The sequence below is a fragment of the Bidens hawaiensis genome, unplaced genomic scaffold (genome assembly GCF_021521415.1).
Source record: "Bidens hawaiensis isolate Kalapana, Puna unplaced genomic scaffold, B.hawaiensis_p1.1 tig00038512_1, whole genome shotgun sequence".
NCBI classification, from domain to species: Eukaryota; Viridiplantae; Streptophyta; class Magnoliopsida; order Asterales; family Asteraceae; genus Bidens; species Bidens hawaiensis.
Window position 1 is genome coordinate 158 of NW_027505548.1, and position 23,444 is coordinate 23,601.

At 32.9% G+C, this 23,444-nt stretch overlaps 1 protein-coding gene and 1 pseudogene across 2 annotated transcripts; one reads left to right on the top strand and one right to left on the bottom strand.

The window, feature by feature from the left end:
• Window positions 1-1,494: 1,494 nt before the first annotated feature.
• LOC143613880 (early nodulin-like protein 15 pseudogene) lies at window positions 1,495-2,292 on the bottom strand (annotated as a pseudogene). Its single transcript, XR_013150198.1, has 2 exons — window positions 2,103-2,292; window positions 1,495-1,865 (listed from the first exon to the last, which is right to left on the bottom strand). The product of XR_013150198.1 is annotated as an early nodulin-like protein 15 pseudogene (transcript).
• Window positions 2,293-12,919: 10,627 nt separating this feature from the next.
• Window positions 12,920-22,761, top strand: LOC143613874 (serine carboxypeptidase 24-like). The gene is made up of 9 exons (XM_077087473.1): window positions 12,920-13,173; window positions 15,726-15,833; window positions 15,926-16,021; window positions 16,172-16,264; window positions 20,067-20,152; window positions 20,822-21,225; window positions 21,330-21,425; window positions 22,402-22,507; window positions 22,599-22,761. The coding sequence occupies exons 1-9, from the start codon at window positions 12,921-12,923 to the stop codon at window positions 22,740-22,742; spliced, it is 1,386 nt and encodes a 461-aa protein (XP_076943588.1). The 5' UTR covers window position 12,920; the 3' UTR covers window positions 22,743-22,761.
• Window positions 22,762-23,444: the final 683 nt, after the last annotated feature.

Here is a 23,444-nt window from a genome sequence, read left to right on the forward strand (position 1 = left end):
AAATGCATGTTGATGAACTTGGCTAAAAACAAAATTAACCAAAACCCAAAACCTAAAAATAAATCTAATAAAACCAAACATATCAACAGTGAAACAATAATAAGAAGAAACATGAGTAGAAACCGGACTTACAGTTGAAACTAAAAAAACAACATGATCATTGGAGATGATTTAGTTATGTTGTTGAAAGAAGAGAGAGAGAGAGAGAGAGAGAGAGAGAGAGAGAATCAAGGACAAGAAACAAATGGGAAAAAAGGTTTCCAGATTTGGTAAGTCCGATGTGAAACGAAAAGTGTTCAGATTTGGTTTGGTTGTTTAACGTTGTATTGTTTTAAAAACCGCCTTTGCGTATGTTATGGTACTTTCTAGATTCAGGTATCACAAACTTTTTATTTAAATTTAAATGTTTATTTAATTGTGTTTTTATATGTAATAAATAAAACCAAATAAAAAGACCATATTATAGGGATCTCACTCGGTTTTGTGAAATCGGCAAACAAATTCGGGTCAGTGTAACTGGAATGAGTAAACTTTGAAGATGGAAGTTAGGATGGTTTTTATTATTAACTTGAGAAGGATAGGAGGTGGGAATCACAGATTACAGAAATTACTTAGATCTAACAAATTCATGCCTATCTTATGCTCTCTCAATAATTAATTACTTTAAATAGCACTAGAAAATGAATTATGTCACGCTAATGTTGACGTGGCTCCCATCACATGGTCTTCAAATCGTTTAGGCCTAACTTTAATTCTCTCACTTTTTCTTTGTTGCATGTCAGGTGGGTTCACATTAATTGATGGATCCAATGAGCTCATGGCAGTAACCAATTATTAGTTGTCACGCGACTTGCTTGGCTTCTCCCTTATTACCCGTGTAGAAATGAATAAGTAGTAGTGTTTCAACCGCTTAAGAAAAAAAATAAGAAAAGTTATTATGCTTAATTTTATATGTATTGTAAACCAACTCGTTTGACATGTTTTAAATTGTTCTAAGATGGTAAGCAAAAAAACTTAAATTCATCGCAAAACTACACTAACAGTACGTAGACTGTTTCACGGTTTCAAACTAAATCATCAAAAAATAAGTAAGTATAGTAATGTTTCAACTACTTAAGAAAAAAAAAACATTATTTTGCTTAATTTTATATTGTATTGTAAACCACCCATTTGATATGTTTTAAAATGCTCTAAGATGGCAAGCAAAAAAACTTAAATTCAGCACAAAACTATACACTAACAGCAAAACTACATGCTGTTAATTTCACGGTTTCAAACTAAACCATCAACACCTCTAAAAGTTATCAACAAATAAATAATAAAATGATAACCATACCATAATCATAATAAATCAATACAAGGAAACAATAGTATTAAGATAAAAAAAAGAATTCCAAATGGTCTTCAAACAGCATACTTCAAACAAAACCTTCAAATTAACATAAAAAGCTAAACCAAAATTCAAAAAACACAAAACCTTGAACATTATTATCTTCAAAACATAGCAATTCCAACCAAGGTAGCCACAGCAACGATGAAAACATCAATGATCCAAGGGTCTAACCCGATCGCACTAGATTTTGGAGATTCTACTACTGGTGAAGTTACGGCTGGAGAATCATTAGGCGACAAAGCCGGCGGCGGCGAGCTATGTTTGTGATCAGACAACACAATAACCTCAAGCTTCTCACCCTTCTCACAACGTCCATCAGCACCACTAATGAAAAAGAATGCACCTGACTCGTTAACCTTGATCACGGTGTTACCGTCTTTGTACTCTTGCATCGGCTTCGTTTTAATGCATTTCTTGTAATCCCCTTCCTCTACTCGTAACACCGAATCGTTCTTCAAATCATATTTAAACACTGATTCACAAATATTAATTAAACATAAAATGTTACATAATTAACATATGTACAAATATTTATAAAAGTAACAAAATATTATAAAAAAATAAAATGTTACATTATCATATGTACAAATATTTATAAAAGTAACAAAATATTATAAAAAAAATAAAATGTTACATTAACATATGTACAAATATTCATAAAAGTAACAAAAAAAATATATAAAATAAAATAAAGAAAATCGACATTTACCTAGCGAATCCCCGATCTTGAACCGTTCATGTTGAGCCCACACGTTTAACGCGTTAGGAGACGTAGGGATACTCCAGGAGTTCTCTTTTCCACCAACTGCAAACTCTTTCGCTTCATTCGCGTCAAAGTTTAGCGAAAACAAAACTAAACACGTAACGAAACATAATAGAGAGAACTTAGTTGAACCCATTTGCCAAGAACGCAATATAAAAATAACTTGATTGAATGAAATATTTTTCTAAGCAAAAGTTTTTTAAACTTAAGAATTGTAGGGTTTTGCATGTGGTGAGACACCAATTTATAGATGTTGTAGCCGTTTGGGATTGGAGGATATTTCGTACTTGATTAACGAATTATCATGTAATTCAAAATCAAAACAAAATTTGAAAGTTGAAAAGAGGATTAAGCCGTTTCATTTTAAACTATTTATCTTAAATCTTAAATGACAATAAAAAAAAGGTTGGTAAAAAAAAACAATAAATATAATACTTAAGTGGGTATACATTTGGTCAATTTAGAAGTAAATAATGGAATTTAATACATTGCAAGTGTTTTTAACTTCTTAGAATTTTAAATTTGATTGGAAATGAGTCTTGTTTGTGTTTATTGGAATAAAGTTTGGCTATTAATTGCTTGGTCAAAATTTTATTTGTTAATCGATAATGAAATTGTTCAGTCAAAATTTTATTTATCGATAATGAAAACGAACGTTAAAAGTTGAGTGAATTTTAAAAAAATGTATTTGTATGTATTTTTAATGAATAAAGTATTGTTTATTATTTATGTATTTTTAAAATGACATATATTGATTTTTATCTATTTTTGGTTTTAAAATTTAGAATTTTTTAATAAACTTTAATTAAAAAAAAAAATTTTAGAGTGATTGATATGAGTGGCGCCACTCCTTTAGGTAGTCTATGGTAATTCAAGGTAAAATTGAGATGACAGAACAGGATTGATCGGGTATTATTGTAGTTTAAAATGCTTAGGAAATTAGGGTTGCACCCCCACCATCCTGAATACCACATAATTACCGATCAACACGAGTTAGAAAAAAATAGATTAGGCAATACACAACCAAATTGTTGTAGGTTAACTATTTTATGTTATAACTTTTTAAAGTTTTAAATTAGTTAAATGAAGTTGAAGGATACCATTCAAAAAGAAAATTTTATGTAGTTTATTTATTTAACCAACGTATAAAATCCCGTGGTTCCGGAGACACACTATAATATGTAAAGGGGAATTCGGCATTAGGCATTAGCCCAACTAATCTCTATCAATAGATTAAGCAATGGGCCTCAAAGACATCTTCAAAGTTCAAAACCAAGTACCTAAAGGGCTGGAGCTTGAAGGTGTGTGGATCGGTTTGTGGGCCCGAATCGGCTTAGTTTGGTCAGTCGGTCAACACTGGTTTTTTGTGAAACTTGTTGGGCTTGGTTTGAAACCGGTTTATAAAATTGATTCGGTTTCAAACCAGTTTTATTCAATTGGTTTCAGTTTAGTTTTGACCGGGTTGCGTATTTATTCTGTTTGGACGTTACATAATAATTAAAATTAGGGGCGAGCAATTCGCAGTTTCGAACCGCAAGAACGGGGGAACCGAAACCGAACCGCTAGGTCCGTACCGTATTATTATATTTCGGGTCCGGTTCCGGTTCTTAAATTTGGATGAAAACGGTTCCCGGTTAGAACCGACGGTTCTATTTATAGAACCACTAGAACCGATTTAGGTTTAAACTTTGAAGATTATATTTAAAAACCTATTTATTTAGTAGGCTTTCATACTTTCATGTACGAGCGACCATCCATGTTCTCACTTTTCCGGTTACATTTAATCCCTTACAATATCATAAATGATAATTATCTTCCACTACCCTAAATCTGTTTTAAAAAATAATTGTTTTCTAAAATATTTTGAGTCATTTAATATATTCTCAATTCCCTTCATTAAAATATTAAATGTTTATAAGATAATGTTTTATTTTATGGGCTGTCGTTTGTTTCTTGCACCTTCTAATATTTCATATTTAATATTTTTATTGAAAACAGGTTCTTGCAAGAACCGTTTACACAAGAACCGTTTAACTCGGTTCCGAACCGAACTGGAACCTTTAAAATACAGTTCGGTTCCGGTTCTTATATTTAGCATTTAACGGTTCCGGTTCGGTTCTCGCGGTTCCGAACCGTTGCACAGCCCTAATTAAAATCAAAGAAACGAACATGTTTCAATATAGTCACAATATAAGCCAAAGTGTATCAACGCATGCTCGTTTTGTTTCTTTTTTATTATTATTATTATTATTATTATTATTATTATTATTATTATTATTATTATTACTACGTAGCATCGAAAATTACGCTACCAAACTTGCATGTTGCGGCGGGTACCAAACAAAGAATAAACCCAAAAAATATACCAGTGGGTTTCTTTTTATAAAGTTATATTGACTTCAAGAAGACTTGAATAGTTCAACGCCATAACTTAAGTATGTTACCCCTAAAAATTTAATAAGATAATCACAAGCAATTTTTTCATGTGTATGCATCTATAATCGTGTGAGAAAAACCACGCGTGCATCCATGCAATATGCAACTAGACAGTCGTGTATCAACTCTCGCTCGCGTATCAAATTCTAGTCACATAAAATGCATGTCGTACATGAATCTACTGTCGCTGCCAGTTTTGCTCGAGCATTAGAATTCTATTGGATCGATTAACACGCAATGAACTGAAGTTACTATTACATGATGAGTTTGATATAGTTTAGTGTAACTAATATGAGGTAGGCAAGATTGAACCTTTCTAGAACTATATACACGAACTAGGTGATACATGTTTTAAACATTCATAAATTTTAGAACATTTTTTTTTAAGATTTATAGTTGAAAAGCATTTTATTTTTGCATGTTTTAAAAGTGTGGGTGGGGTTTATTTTTATAAGGTTATTGACTTGAAGATAGTTGAAGTTGTTAAAGGTGATAGGTACTTTTACTTTACCCTTGAAAATTCCAAGTTTTCATATTATAATAAAATAATCACAAAAATTTTCATGTTAAGTGAAAAAAAATCACACATCTAAAGAGAAGACATATTATTATATATATATATAACAATTAAAAGGTTTGATGTCGCTGGATCTTGATTGGTTTCATGTGGCACCAATTCTGTGTGGCCACTTCAGTGGTTTTTTTTAGTTTTGGTTCGTTACGAATGTAATGAAAACGACTGAATGCTAATTTTTGTTGTTTTTGTTCTGATATCGAAAGAAACGTTAAGGAAACTGATTGAATTCGCGTAAACTCACCATGTTTTATTTTAGTTCCGGTACCTTAACGAACGTAACGAAAACCGATCGACTTTTTTTTGTTTTAGTTCCGGTACTGTAACGAACGTGACAAAAACCGACCGAATTTGTGTAGACTCACCGTCTCAACGCCTGAAATCGATAATGGTCAGGTTTTACCAACGCTCGCATTTTAGCTACCGACACTACCCCGTTGGTCCACCTTTTTTATAATTTTTTTTGTTTTAGTTCCAGTAGAATAACGCACGTAACTGTAACCGACCGAATTTGCATCAACTTAGCGTCTTAACGCGCCGGTTAAAAACGCTAGTTTACCATAAAAAAAAGTTTGATGGGCGTTGTTGAATCTGTATAGTTAGGGCGGCTCCGAGAATTGAAAAAAAAAATTGGGCCGAAGGAGAAAAATATTTTGGGCATTAAGTAAAAGAAGTATTTTGTTGGGTTTAAACAATTTAATTTTTAAATAGACTTACTTGGTTATGATGTGAGATAGGTAAAAAACTTTTGTATAAAATAGTCTTAAACATGTCTCAAAGACAAGAACCACAACCTTTTGGTTGAAAGTCATAACCCTTGACACTAGACCAAACGAGTTGTTATATAATTGAGTTTAAACATTAAATATACATATCGTTTTTCATAAAAATACATATAATTTTAAAAAAATCCAGGCCTAGCGGGGTGTCGAGCCACGGGCCTTCGACCACCCATCCCCCCTTAGGGTCGGCCCTGTGTATAGTTGGACCACCATGGGAACGAGCCACTGAATTAGTTTGAATTCTCTCTCACATGATGAATCAGAGACAAATATGCGTAACTAAATGAGGTTGTTCGGATTCAAACTTTCAAGAACTATGTATACAAGTATTAGCAGGGCCGTCTTCGATATTTCGAGAATTCAAACGCACAAAACGAGTATAAAAAATGGGCCTTATATAATTATTTTTGTTTTTTTTTCCCAATTTCACTTGATACTGGGCCATTTTTGCAGCTTTTTGGACCAATTAAACATAAACAAACTAAACTATGCCCTTTTTTTAGTTATTTTGGTTGAACTTTTCACTTGTTATCAAGTCCTTTTGCAGTTTTTAGCTCAATTAAACATAAACAAACTAAACTAGGCCAACTTTTCACTTATTTTGGCCAATTTCACTTGTTAATTTGTGCCTTAGACCAAAACCGTGTCCTAAACAGTCGTTGAGCCCAGGATTAGGTCTAAGCCGGCCCTGGGTATTAGGCCCTGAATTTTGAAAGATGTTTCAAGATATGAATTTGGAAAGCATTTCAGTGTGATTTTCTAAAAGCATGAATGAAGTTTCTTTTTATAAAGTTATTGACTTAAGAGTAGTTGTTACTTGTTAAGCATCATAACTACATAAAATATATGTATTTCATCTTGTGTTCACATTTCTTTCTGGTTTCTAATAAATTCTTTCATTTTTTTTAATTTAGGCAAGGGAAGGCTGAACCTACACATTCCTCAAACCTACTTATAAAAATTTATTTAATGTATGTTTTGTGAGACTCAAACCTACACCATTTTAGTAATGTTTATAGTAATGATAAACATTGATGCCACTAGCAAAGAGCCATCGATAAAAGATATTTTTCTCATCCTACTTCAATTATATCAATTAAATTCTTGTTTTGCTATATGATGCAAGGGCAATATGAACACAAATAAGAGTTGGTGTGAGGTTGAAAGAACGTGGTGCCCAACCATATAATCTGGCTAATTCATTTTGAGGTTATCCTTCTCTTATAGATATTGAAGAAACACTAAGTGACCCCGGCAGATTAAGGATAATCTCAGGGTTAAGTAGATGTTCCCCACGAGGGTTAGGTCCGGCAAAGATGGTTATTCTTCTCAACCTGCAAAACAGACACCGTGAGCTCGTCACTGAGAAGGGGGGTTCCTCCTTGTGACCATCCTCCGGCGTGAGAATCAGACTAGATTGCTCTGAATACAAGTGTATATTAAGAGAAATAACTAGAGACGATAAGATAATATCAGATGATATATGATGATGATACCGTTCCAAGGTGTTGGAGTATTTATAGCCGAAGGTAGGTTTTCAAGCAGGTACAGCCAGCTGTATAATATTCATTTTCCACCAACTGTGGGCTACGTACGTGCCATGCTGGTGGTTGGTGGGTAGGCAGCGGCTGATAGTGACATTTTGTACTGGAGCATGCTCCTCCTCGTACTATTGTCGGTGAGCTGTCACCCTGTGATTGGTTCATGGGCTGCTTTGGTCAGATCTTGTCTATTTTGTCCATACCTTGGCAGGTATAGTACAAAAGATCTTCCAGAAGCGTACGGACTGGCTCATTTAGGCGGGCGTATTCCCGCCTTGCTCATTCCTTCCTCAGGTGACATTGCTGAAGTGTAAGAGTTAGTGCCTTATGCGTGTAGCCTTACCGTTAGTGCGGGTAGCCTTCCTTCTTGGTATGTACCCACATTGCGGGAACACGTAGGGTACTGTACCAAGGGAGGCTTTCCTGCTGGAACAGCTGGCTTACTGCGTGTAAGGTCTTCATCTCTCTGAGCATGGTGGGTCCTGCGGAACCAGTTGGTCTTTGCGCAGACGTACCTTTTCAAGGTGTGTCTTGCGGGTCCAACTGGACTTTGCTGGGACCTACCTCTTCAGATATCTATTTGTTTTTCCTGTAAATGAAAAAAGTCAAAAACTGAATTCGAGACCATATCTCTTTAGTAACTTCTCATCTTTCTTAGAGCATTCATGTCTTATCCCTTATTTTTTGTGAGAAATGTTTTTATAATGTAGAGAGTAGTTTAGGTGTTGTGAGTTGAAAAAATAAAAAATGCAATGATTTGTTTCTGTGCATTTGAAAATTTACCGTTCACCATATTAAGTTTTTAATGTTTGTTGAAAATGATTGTGAATGAATGAGAGAGAAAAAAATATTGATAAATGCATAAAAATATTATTACATTGAAAATGAAAGACAATATAATGATTTTTAATGTAATTTTATATTTGAAGATATAGAAAGAGATATGAATGCTCTCAAGTCGTTACATCATCTGCACCAATACCTGCCGTAAAATATGGTTTTAGTCCCCCCTAGTTACTTATGTGTATTATATAGGGGTGAGCACGGCTCGGTTATTTGGTGAAACCCAAACCGAAACCAAATCCATCGGTTATTTTATAATACCAACCACTCGGTTTTCGGTTCTTCGGTTATTCAGTTATTCGGTTTTCGGTTATTTTCGGTTTTTGTATTGCATGTAGACATTGCAAAAAAAAAATCACAAAAATAGAGTATCACATGTATATTGAATTCAAAATACAAAAATAGGCACGTGTTACGTGGAACCAAACAAATACATTCTTGAGTAGTAGAATTTAAAATTAAACAAAATAAACAAAGTTCTTAATAAAAAAATACTAAAAGTTTGGTTTGAAGCTTCATTCATTATCTTAGTCATCTTCAAAGTGTTTAGACCCAATCGTCATCATCTTCATAATCTTCATCACCGTCAATAGTAGATTCTTTTGGAGTTTTGTTTCTGGTCATAACATCTAAAAAAAAAACGCGTACAATTGTATTAATATTTAAGTAAATATTGAAAAGTCAAAACACGTCGTAAATAAACATTATTACCAATTTCTATGTTCTCCAACCTTTCAATCAAAGTCTCTAATTGTTGACCATACACATTAGAATCTTGCAAAACCGTTGATTCATACCGTGTCGGGTTAATCGGTTCGGTTCGGTTTTTTTCGGTTTTTTTAAAAGGGATAATCGAACCTAAACCGAAAAATCGGTTTTTTCAAAAAACTAAAAAATTAACCATCGGTTAATGCTTCGGTTCGGTTTTTTTCGGTTCGGTCTTTTCGGTTTGTTTGGTTTCGATTCGGTTAATTCGGTTTTCTGCTCACCCCTAGTATTATATATATATTTTATTGTTACTTGTTTAAATTTACCAAGTATTGTTTCATTATTATTACTTTACTTAATACTTCATCATGATTCATGAGTATTATACTATTTATATCCGCACTTAATAAAATGTAGAACGACCTAAGACGAGTATACCGACACATTACAAAACATTTATTTAGATGTAAATTCAAAGTAGTCGGCCAGATTCGTTAATGACATTCAATTGAGGTTGTGGGGTAGTATTGGAATTTAAATATAATTAATTTCATTATGTGCCCACAATAGGATATTCCGAATATTTAAATCTTTCCATTTTAAAAAAGAAAATTATAAGAAACAGTTAAGTAATTTAAATATTATTTTGAACCTGATAGGACGCTGATATAATCATATGACTCTGTTATCTTTTTTTCTCTCACGCTAAATCTAATTACCACTATGTACATGTGCATATACAGCTATAACTATGTCTTTTATAAATGAGTAGTTTTTAAATCCGATGATGAAATAAGAGGTCTTTTTTTTAAACATTTTCACAAAAAGGGTTGTTGCACTTAATTAGGGTGTATGGGCCCTCCTTGAGTACCTTTGTCCGGGTAGCATAACCCGAGCGATGACGCTGCCACCACCCTTTCGGGTAGGTTGTGTGGGTTCTAACTACGGGTTTCACTCACCAAAGAAAGATTAGGAGGCTTGTGTGTGTTTGTGAAGGAATACCGATGATTGGATACACGAGTAGTGACTGTTCACCTTTGCTGATGATGAGGGTTTCGACGTGTTCCGAAAGGTTAAATATGATGGGTACACATTTGGTTCGATGTTAGGCAGGTTCCTGCGAGATACATTCCTAGTGCCGCTATGCTTCATCTCTTTTAACACATTATTATTATTATTATTTTATCGTTATTATTATTATTTTTTTTTTGCCTTTTCATTTTGCATTTAATGTTTATCTAATAACAATATAACACATTATTATTTTATTATTTTATTTTATTTTTTTTTTCTTTACATTTTGCATTTAATGTAGTTTTTATCTAATAAAAATATAACATGTAGTATCTAATATTCTTTAAACATTCAAATACGTTGTATTATTTTTTGATCTCCCACTGGTTTAATATTTGTTAGCTTTCTTTTTTAATATTTGTATGATAATAACTATCATTTAAAAAATATGCCCATAAAATTTAAAGCTAGCCACTATTATTACAAACAACGTACTCTAGATCTGTGATACGTATGATGTCGCTCTTACAAATGTGAGGTCATTAGTTCAAATTATTGCAAGGTGAAAGATGAAATTTAGGTGTTGGGGAATTTTGTTGTTAAAAAACAATGCATAAACGTTTTATTAGAAAAACATAGTGTTTATGATACGTTTTAGTGAAGAATCAAATATGAGAAAAACATACCTAAATGAATTATTGGTTATGAAATCGATAGGTGCCATAAAGATTAGTTATGTTCAAGGTCGAGGTCGGGACCAACCCCCACATGTGGGCTCTCTCGTATACTGAATCCAATTAGTCAATTTTCCGTTACCAACCATGTAACCTCTATTTTGAAAACATTGATTATTTGTAGGGATGGCCCATATATATAATTTGAAAATGACATGGAAAACAGAAAATTGATATATTTAAGTCGTACACAGGTAAGGTTTTTTCTTATTGGCTCGGTTATTTGGACACTAGGTAGCATTCTTTGGACGTCACTGACTATACGACTCGTATTGGTGCAATGGTGTCAAATGTTGTCTTGTGTGTGGATATATATGACTCGTTTGGGCCTAACTTAACCATGTTATAATGGTTACCATTAACAATAACAAATGAAACAACCCAATGAGGGAAATGATGATGGTGAGCATAAAGTGAAGTATAACTATCGTTATTGCCTAAATCTTGAACAATCACACCAAACTGCTTAGCATATGCCTCGCAGAGTTCTACATGTTTTGTTCCTGCGAGCTCATGAATGAACTATACCTCGCAAGTTGTTTCCTATTTTGTCATTGGACCTTGAAATTTGGACGCCCACGAGTATTTGTTTGTACGAAAGGCTCTTTCTTATTTGTTTTGCCCAGGTAAACCACTAATTTGATCTTCAACAACAAACTTTTGTTCACCTAATTGGGTTGGACCATTATATGTTGTTTCATCATATCTATTGCTTCATGATCACCATCTATGGCGTAATCCTCATGAACAAATGACAATGATGCATCAAGTTTTCTCCTCTTTTGACTCTGATGGAACTTTATTACTTGTATTGAAAACATTTTTATAACCAATATTGAGATGATCAACAATTTCAATAATAAGTACGGGTATTTTTTACATGTATTGAAATACGCTGACAACCGAGAAACACGTGACAACCCATAACACACATATATGGGCATATATATATATATATGTATATATAATGAAAACTTAAGAGTTAACAAAACTTCTGAAAACCTAGTGTTACAATCTTTTTTTTTTTTGGAATTAATGATTTTACACAATGTAATACATGTTATTATTAATATTAAGACAAAAATTAACAAAAGAATAATAATAATTTACCTATAAGTTATATTGTGTGTAACATTTTGATTGTTACACATATAGCATGTGCAACGTCTTGTTACACATATGTATGCTTTAAAGTCACGTCTTATTACACATATGTATACTTTAAATTCTAAACTAGTGATGATATTTTGGTAATTAAGAAAAAAGTTTATGGCTTAAATTAATGGGATCCTCCTATATCTCCCCTACTTCCATTTTCATGAAACTTCCATAAAAAATACTACCGATGGCCTCTATTATTAGAAGACTCCCCAAGTAAATTGATTAGTAAGTAAAATGGGTATGTGCATGTATGTAATCCTTGTAACAATTAAATATTGGAATATGTTGACATTCAACTATTTTCATTCGCAATGTGTGTTAATTTAATTAATAGTATGATATTAATTAAAAACGACAACAAACCATTCTATATAATTACTAGGGTTTTATTTGAGCATGTTAATTTATATAATTGCATTAGAATAATTACATATTTGTAATAACATAAACGTATGTGTAATAATACAATCATTATTGTGTTCTATGTAATAATAATTTTACATATACGTAATAACATAGTCGCACATATAATAATAAAATGACATGCGTGATGATAGTAAAATTATCATTGTATTTTTTGTGTGCTATAATGCTAAATAACCTGATGAACAATTTCTTCGTATTGGTGAAATCAGTGGAATAATTAAGAAATAATTAAGTGAAATAGTTAAGAAAATACCTTGCAAATACCTCCCATCATACCTTGAAACATTGCACAATGATAAACAAATGAGAAAGTTCTAGTGAAATTGATTTAGATGATTAGACAACAATTGTGTGGAGAGAAAATAAAGGAATCATAATTTCAAGTAACATACCTTTAAAATATATTAAATACAAAACAAATTATAGATAATGTTATTGGTTGAGATAATAAATAAACAAAAAATCTTTCTCATTTTCACACTTGTGTGTGTATATATATGTGTTAAAAGAGAGATTTAGAGAGAGAGAGAGAGACTTTTATAAGGATGATAAATGCCATGAGTCTCCTTGTTATGTGTCTAGTTTTCACTTCCATGTTCACCAACACACTTTCACTAACTAAAGAACAAGAAAACGATCGAATCATCGCGTTGCCAGGGCAGCCGAAGGTGGCGTTTTCGCAGTTTTCCGGCTACATTACCGTCAACAAGAAACATGGTCGGGCACTATTCTACTGGCTAACTGAAGCTGCAACTCTTAATCCACTCCTTAAGCCTCTTGTACTTTGGTTAAATGGAGGTAATATTATTTTACTCATTATTCCATGCATCATTTTTTGTTTTGTTATTCATGTAAGAATTAAAAAAAAATACATAAATCATCCGTTTGAGAGTCAAACAACCTCACTCAACTCTTCAACCGGCAATCTACGGTACTCTTTAACCACACAAGTTTTCTAATTAATGACATAAGAATTGAATTCAAAACTTCCTATCAGTCGTTTTATAAATACTACACATGGTATGTGTTAACTAAAACTATTTATGAGATTTACTGGATATAATTATTGTTATATGTGTTAATTAAAACTATATATTTTTGTTAAATATATTTAAAAAATAAAAATAAAATTGATATTTGGCAATAATCATTGCTTATGACTTTGTTTTCTAATCATACTACGATGTGTAGTTGTTTATACCACACCATATTAATTCAATGCATGCTTTTCTCATTTTCTAAAGACACTTCTAGATCATACACCGATTTGTAATCTAACGGGTTTTCTTACGGTGGCTGGTTTTTTTCTTGATTGTGTTACTAAGTGAGACATGTTTAGAGCGTCAAAATCAGTATAGACGATTGTAATCCCGCTTCGGTAATACTCACTTTTTATTTTGGAGGGGGTGGGGGTGAGGGGGGGTTGTTCCAGCACTGTTAAATTATATATATAACAATTACAAAAAGAAGTTATCTCACAAACTTACTTTTCACTTGATTTTTCTTGCTTAATTCATTTGTACCGCATGTTATTTATTTGTACTAAGATAAGTTAGTTAACATAGGTAAGGTCAAAATCTAGTAGGGTTCATGACAATCTCTCCATGACTTTAACAAATTTCATGTGATAAATTTAAAAAATGCCCCTTCAATCTCTTGCAAAATCTAATGACACTCCCCCCCCCCCCCCCCCCCAACAAGTTTTGTTACATCACAAATAATTTTTTTTTTTTAATTTATACAACCAAACAAAAGGCGCGTGAATGTTTTTATATGCTAAGAAATCTAAGTTCATGTGTCAATCGTGTTAAATGATATGAGTTGCTTAGTCATTCGTAAATTTTATTGACAAATCATCTATCTTTAAATTATTTTATCAAAATATTTATTATATAAAATAATAGTCATAGTATAAATTAAATTATAGTTAGTGAGTTTACTTAAAGGTTTTTATTATGTTATATATAGAGTTTAGATTGATATAAAATGCATGTCCATTCCTTTTGAACATACTGTCATTTCATTTTTGGGTTTTCTCTTTTGATTGCTATACGATTTACGGCACTATAACAAGCTGAAACATCAATTTAGTATGGTTTAACGCCACCGCCATAACGCACGGGTCCGAAATACTAGTTAAAAAACAAAAACAATATTCCAGTAGTTATTACCAGAAATTACGCCGGTCATTTTATTGATGCAACGCGTCGGTCAAGTTATTACCACAAACATTTTTTTTTCTTAATAAAATTTCCGTCGTTAAGAAAACATGTTAAACAAAACGTGTGGTCATTTGACCCAACACCTAAAGGTGACATGGATGGTGTCATATCTTAAGGGTTGGTCCCGTAAGGTCAAGTACCACGTGAGTGCACTTGATTTGAACATCCAACGGGCTTAGTCCAACCATAGCGGACCCGTCATTTTATACCTTTAAACAAACTACAGTTAAACCCACCAAGGAGCTCGTCTACGAACAAAAGAGAGACCTGCGGTTTTTGTCCATGTGGTTTGTCCAAATCTCAGATTTTAGTCTAATAGTTTCAAATTTGGGATTTTAATCCCTGTAGTTTCATTTCACTTGCAATTAAACCCGGATTTACTAATCATGTTAAGTTTTGTCATCAAACTCATAAGTGTGTCATTCACGTGAGAGGCAGTTTTATCCTTTTTTCCCCAAAATACACCTCATCCCCTCACGTGAAAGGGCTTGCGAATTAGGTCTGGGTTTATTTGGGGAGAAAAATGACAAAACTGCCCCTCACGTGAAGGACACGCTGATGAGTTTAACGACCAGACTTAACAGGATTAGTGAATTCGGGTTTAATTGTAAGTGAAATGAAACCACAGAGACAAAATTACAAATTTGAAACTATTTGACTAAAACCGCAGATTTGAGCAGTTTACTCTTTTATAAACCTTTAAAGTTTAAACAAATTACAATAAAACCCACAAACCTTTTTTAAGCTCACGAACCTTTAAACAAGTTTAAGTTATTGTCGATCTATGAAAATGAAACATGACCGATATTATGAATGAGTTCACTAGTACAATAAAGTAACTTTTAAAGCAGGAATTTAGATTTAATAAAGTACGTGGTTAATGAACCGCTTTATTGCGTGCACTGGAAAAAAAAAATACTCATGTCTCATTTCAACCACATCGAATTTAACGTTGATATCTCATTCGTGTTAGCGAGATTACGGACACTCCTTAGTTTGTTGCAAAGCTCTCACAATGGAGATCATATGCATCTTAATTACCAAGTATATTTAACAACTACATATAATTACTTTTTGAACTAAGTAGTGTAAGCATATTAAAACCATATACTTGCTATCTAAATGCAGGACCAGGTTGTTCATCAATAGCATATGGAGCATCAGAAGAAATTGGACCTTTCAGAATTAACAAGAATGCATCTTCCCTTTCTCTCAATATATATTCTTGGAACAAAGGTATTTTAAGTTCATTAACTTTAAGTTACATCTCTAAAAGCCTTCTAATTTAAAATAGTACGTGATACTTGTTAAACTAATACTAATTACAGAGGCAAATATTCTATTTCTTGAGTCTCCGGCTGGTGTTGGTTTCTCATACACGAATACAAGCTCAAACCTCAAAGACTCGGGTGACAAGAGAACGGGTATATTTCTATCGATGAATAATTAAGATGGTATAAAAATTATCTCTCATATTTTTTACTCAATAAAGTTAGATATATGTACACTTTCATGCATAATCTGTGTTTTATAATGTACAATTCGTTATTGACGTATTTCCTTCCACGACGCAGCTAGCGATGCGCTAAGATTCCTCATAAGATGGATGGCAAGATTTCCGCAATACAAATATAGAGAGTTCTATATGGCTGGAGAGAGTTATGCAGGTATTATTGTTTTAACCATAAACACATATATGTTGTGGAGACAAACTGAATAGTTAAATCATAACCGCTGAACTGGTTTTGAAACCGGTGATTTATTTATCATTTTTGATAACTCATTTTTATGGTGTCACACCCCGACCAAGGACGGCGGAACATGCCGAGGTGTAACGATTGTCCATAAGCACATGACACTAATTAAAGTGACAGTATTTAATAAACTCATTTCATTTCACAACATCGAAATGTCACATAACAATTATCCATAAAATAACCTTAAACAAGATATCACAAAATATGGCAAATTTGATATTGTTCATTTTTACTAATATCCTAAGGTCTTTGATGTCGTTTCTTCACAATCATAAATCAACCAAGATGCAAAACTACAACATTTCATAAAATAAAGTTTGTCAACACAAAGGTTGGTGAGCAATTCATAAGTTTAATCATATTAGTATATAATAAGGATAGCCACAAAACTTGCATACGAAACGATAAATAAAAGTGATAATTTGGATAAATAGATATCGCTAAACACATTAGCGACACATAGCTATAAGGGGATGCCAAATAGTATAGGATTTTATAGTTATCGTTAATTGCATTACGTTAACGACACCTTGCTATAAGGGGAAGCCAAATAGTCTAGGATTTTATAGTTCCACCAACCAAAAGCGATAAACACATAGGCATATAAGCATAGAACACCAAATCGAGCAATTATTTAGGTAAAGTATACAACTACGTTTGTGGTTTAAGATTCAAATATAAAGCATTTTGTTGAATAAGTATGAAATGTCACCCCCAAAATAAAAGATGGAAAATAGGGTATGAAGTACTCACCTTCAAGTAGTAAACTTGAAAGATGATAATTTGGAGATTTGTCGGAACGACGAGTTTAACGCACAATGCCTAAAAAGAAAAGAAGTCTTAAATTTAAAAAGGTTGTCTTGAAGGTCTTTAAACAAAATAAATGTTGAGAAATGTAAATAATTAAAGTTCAAGGTTTTAAAATGTAACTATTTAAGAATTTATAATAATAACCCTTTAAAAATGTAAGTTTGCTGAAAACCGAGTTAAAGTATCTAACCTTAATATTTACTCAACCTATGTTAAGTAATAAGGTGGATAAAATGCAAGAATGCAAATCCCTTTAGAATAAAGATACTAAAACGGGTTTTTTTTATCGAGTGTTCAGGTTGTCGGTTCGGGTCTTGATAATTGGTCAAACCCAAAGTCAACTTTCCAAAATATTGAATGTTATGAGATAACTCAATAAAATTTAATAAGACTTAACCAAGTATGTAGTCTAACAATGCACGTTAAGCGAGTGTTCGGTTTTGTCGGTCCAAACTTTGTTATGAGATCAAGTTGGATCCAACATTTTCAAGTACTTAAGAAAATATTTAAAAATCAATTTGTAACTATTTTTAAAGAAATATACAAGTCTTGATGGCTAAAAAAAAACACACTTGTGTGTTTTAAGAGAGTAAGAATCGGTTTGGTTTCCACATGTCCAAACACTAAAGAACTTGTATAATAATGTACAAATAAAAAAATATTTTAAGTTTTACAACCAAAAGTTAACAATAAAGTCTTTAAACAAAAGTTCGGTTTTCGGTTCGGATCGTGTTTCGGGTTAAGACCGAGGTAAGATTCTACAAACCCATAACCATAGAATTTGTAAAAATGATTTTAGAAACTTAGATCTAACAATAAGTATGTTTAAACAATTATTTAACAAAACTAGTAACAAAGTTCGGTTTACGGTTTAAAGCTATTTACGGTTAAACCGAAGCATAGACTCTTAAAAACCCATAACCATGGAACTTGTAAACATGACCAACAAACTAAAATAAGCAAGATTAATATGTATGAACAAGTTATATAGATGTATATATATCGAGGACACGAAGTCCTCCATGAAGCCTTGCCTTATGAGGTCCGAAACATCACCGACCGGAATCGGAGAAGTAACTACCAAAGGTAAACAAGGGGTGTATATTATATATATGTTGCACAACCATAAACAAGTATTAATAAGGCTACATAAACTAATTAAGATGAAAGACTAAAAACCTTCAAGAACACTTAAGAAGATAACCTTGAATCTTTAATGTTTGAGTGAGTTTTTTTTTGGGGAGTTGTAGCAAGGGAAAATGAAGTGGTAAGGTGGTGTATATATAGGGTAATGTTGGTGGTCAAACATGGGTGTGAGACACAAGAGTTTTCATGCAAAATGGATCAAGACAAAAACACAAAACAACAAAAAAAATAATAAAAAATAAATAAATAAATAAATAAAAATAAAAATAAATGTAGGATGTTATCAAGACCCAACAAGTGTGAAACAATATTGTTACATAAATCCATCATTTTGATTATAACATAAGCTTCGGTTTACAAATCGGGTCGGTTTACATAATAAACAGATACAAAAACGAATACAAACAAGACCCGAAATTAACGAATGTCACATATGGCTTGGTTATAACTACATGTGCATACCTAACCTAGAGATAGTCCCGATTCAATGGAGATAATTCGGATTCACATGTGAACATAGTAAATCTAGTCGAATTAAGCGAAGAATAATTTAAGTAGTGAATGATCAAGTTTATTACTATTACTATCATTTCTAAGTAGTAGGAATTAGAATTTGAGTTTAGACAAGTGACTTCTCTTTCGAGTTTGTGTAGTTAAATACCCCTTGTATATTGTTTTCATTATTCATTTATAAAAAAGTTAAAAGTCTTGATTAATTAAGATTGATCACAAAATCGGGTATTGTTTCTTTTGTTATGCATACAATAGATTAGTTCACAAGTCATGGGATTTACCTTTTAGTACTTCGTATCAAAGCTTTGTTGAACAATGTAGCCAAAGTGCCTACGGCTAGACAAGGTGGTAGTCATGACCAATAGCGTTCAACCGAGAGATCAATGATTTCAGTTCCAAGGGCACGGCCAAGGCCTCATGTGTACGATTGTGGCAAGGAAAATGAAATCCCTAAATATTTCACTAAACAATCGATGGGACCAATATGGTGTTTTCAGTTGTCATGGTTAGTATATACATGCAAACTCCAAAAGAAGTCTCATTTTGAAGCAATTAAACAAATTCTCCAATTTATTCAAGAAACTGTTGAATAGCGGATCAAGTATAAATGAGGTTGATCAAAGGTGTTGATCGGTATAGCGATAAGAGCCATAATACTATTGATGATGAAACAAGCAGTATTGGTCATATGGGTTTTTATTATGGTGGAGCCGTGATTTCTTAATTAAAAGTCCCTAATTTCATAGCCGGAGCAAGCATATAAAGTCTTGGTTTTACTATATACTCATGTGTGGAATTGAACGAGTTAGCAATGGAGCACATTCGTGATAAGGAACAACTAGCCGGCATTCTTTCGAAAGCACTTGCGGGAGTCAAGTTCGATGAAATGCGAAGTTTGCTCGGTGTTGAAGACCTTTTGGTTTCAAGTCAGAAATTAGGGGGCATTATTGGTAATTTCCCTATCATTAGGCAAGTCACATGTAGTTGATAGGGCTAGACCTATTTGCGCCTATGAAATTCATTAATAATGGTATTCCTTGTATGCCAAGTCGGGTCACCCTTATATATACATTGCCAGGAGTAGGGTTATTGTAATCAAGTTTGAGCAAATTTCTTGATTATAATAATGCGATAGTCCGGTTAAGTTGTGTGTTTTCTTTTTTGTGTTTTTTATTATCAGTTCATTCATGAGATATGATTACTTATTTCTTATGTCTTTATTGCATTTTGCTATCTTCTATAGGCCATTACGTTCCTCAATTAGCCGAGAAAATCCATAACTACAACAAGAACCACCACAATCCAGTTATCAATCTAAAAGGGTTCGTGGTAAGTTTCATTTTGGATGCCATGATAGTACATAATAACAATTAAGTAGTTAATTAACCTAAAGATCAGGGTCGGCCCGGCGGTGTGCGAGCCGCACCCATGGCCGGGGCACGTAAGTTTCGGAGGCCCAAACTTTTTATACATATATATGTTTGATATATAAAAGATCTTGAGTCAAACGACATCGTCAATTGGTTGAATCGGTCGTTAATTTTGGTGTTTAAAAATCACTAGAAAAATAGATTCACCGGATAACTTTGCCGTAAAGTCTTGCTCTTTATTTCACAATTAAATATATTATTTACATACTCACCCCTTTTAGTTTTGTTTTAGTTATACTTCACCCGTAACTTTTATTTCAACATAGCATTTCAAATACTTTAAACAATTTTAAAAAAATGAGTATATATTAAAATAACTATATTAATTTTAATAATTTGTATAATAACTCGTAAAGTATTAAGTTTTAGGGGGGTTTCGAAAATTTGGGTATTACATTCATATTATATTTTGTTATATTTATAGTTATAAAATTAATCGTCGTTTAAAAAAATTAACTTATATATTGCATTATTCGTTAAGGCCTATGGGCCTTTTTATTTGAACTCGACCGAGGTATTTAAATCTTCGGAGACGGCTCTTCTAAGGATGCACAACTTCTTGGTGCAGGCAGGGAATGCCGTGACTGATTTCAAGTATGACAACATTGGAACAGTAGAATATTGGTGGACTCATTCGATCATATCAGACACAACCTACAAATCAATTATGAATTCTTGCAACTTCACATCACGAAAATACGACGAAAAATGCGACAATGCGTTATATTATGCACGGGATCATGAGTTTGGAGAGATAGATGAGTATAACATTTATACACCATCTTGCAACAAATTCTCACGTAATCGTAATCATAAATCAAGGAGGCTCAAAAATACCCTGGTGCGTAGACGCGCTTCGGGTTATGATCCATGCGTTGAGAAGAGAGCCGAGAAGTATTATAACCGTCCAGAGGTACTACACGCAATGCATGCAAATTACACTGGGATTCCATATAAGTGGACTGCTTGCAGGTAGATGTGATGATGCAAAAACATGCCAATTAAAATTAGAAATGTGATGATGCATGCATGGGAAAATATATTTAACAAATATTATTCATGTTTTTTGCTTGCAGTATTGAAATATTGGAAAACTGGAAGGATTCTCAATTTTCAATGCTGCCAACATACAAGAAACTAATGTCGGCTGGTTATAGAATATGGGTGTTTAGGTAAATTGGTCAACCATCATGTTTCAAACCCAACATCCAAATTCCAAACTACATATAAGGGTAACACAAAAATAATTAGAATTTTTGAAAATAAAAATCATATATTTATCTCTATTCAAGTAAAAAATTCTCTCTTTCTATATCCATATAATTTAACTAAAAAAACACATGTATTCATAAAATTTGATTAGTATTTAAAACCTTTTCGCATCTCATTTCATATATTTCTCTATGAATTAAGTAATATTTTCTTTTCCCACTCATAAATAATGTAAGTAATATATATAAAGAATAAAATATGAATAGTGATACTCCATATTTAGAGAATCATTGCAGCTTTCTTTTTTTCTTTTTCTATTTTAGAAATCCTAATACAAAAATTACTAATTGTCAAAAAAATACTACATCTAATTATCAAAAAAAATACTACAAAACTGTAATGTAGGGGAATAAATGGCTTGCATGTTTTATACTTAAGGAAAGGCTAGTTAATTACTAAAATTGAGGAAATTTTTTCAAAAAAAATATATAATTATAGCCTATTGAAGGATGGAATTTAGGTTGTGGAGTTGAGTGACACCACCTATGGTGTTTTTGTCGCATGACCGACGCATCGAAGCTTTTCTGCTAGCTTCTTGGCTATGTTTTTGTAACTCTACTTGTTGACTATCGTTTTAAGACTTTAAGTTATGCAATTTTTTCATGTAACATTTGGGTTCTTCTCCTACCCGTATCGAATAGAACACGCTGAGCCAAATCTTCTTCATGTAAAACCTGCTTGATTTAGATCGGGAAAATCGTGTGGTTTTATGAAACCATGTGCTATGGCTCGAATCCGTAGTCAATCCTATTTCCGATAGGGACAGTTGACAACTGAATCCGATTTTTCCCATTCTTTTGACGTGTTTCACTCTTGGATCAACTTTATATCATAAACACCATCTTAACTATCTCTGTGTTGTATTTTGAAACGCAGTGGTGATACAGATTCGAATGTGCCAGTTACCGCGACAAGATTATCGTTGAGCCATCTCAACCTGACAGTTAAGACCCAGTGGTACCCGTGGTATGTGAATGGCCAGGTACTCAATACAATCTTGGTCATAAAGTTTTATTCTTAACCTAAACACAACTATATTATTTAAGCATGCAATGGGGTATTAACAATAACAGGTAGGGGGATGGACTGAAGTGTACGATGGGCTAACGTTTGCAACGGTCAGGGGAGCTGGTCATGAGGTCCCTTTGTTTCAGCCTGAAAGAGGGTTTCTTCTATTCGAATCGTTCTTGACTGGTAGAAACTTACCAGGGGCATGAGTTTAAATGAAAAATGGTGAGTTGATAAGATATATTTTTATATTATAAACGATCATATTCTGTAACAAATACAATAACTGATGATTGATTTGACATGCTTCAAACACAAAGTTGAGAAAATGAAAATGAAAATGAATTATACCAAAATGGAAAAAAATTCATAGAATTTTAGAGAGATCTTCTACTTTTCAATTACTACTTGTCCTAGAAGAATATGAAGTTTTTATGTTTGCATTTCATGCTTCTAGCCTTGGTAGATCGAATTACATGTTGTGTTTTTTGTTTGGAGTTTTCCAGGATAACCTTTAAATACTACGATCACTTCTAGATTGGCATTATTTTAGTGTTACTTCAAAATCTTTAATCAGATAAGACACATGTAACAAAAGAATGAATACTGTATGAAAGTCTGTTGAAAGTCGAACCATAATTTGAATGAACTCAATATCTCAATTAATCAGGCCACATCTCAAATCAGACCACTACAAAGGGCGTTGCCTCTTACCCTTGTTGTACAGGGGGGCTTCGCCCCTTGAACTACTGAGGTGCAATACCAGCCTTAGAAAAATAGAATGGTCTTAATAAAGTGTGCACTCTAGACTACGTAACATAAGGGGTGCAAACGAGCCGAGCTGCTCGCGAGCTACTTGAGATCGCCTCGTTAAAAAGCTCAATCGAGCTGAGCTTAATCGAGCCTGAGCC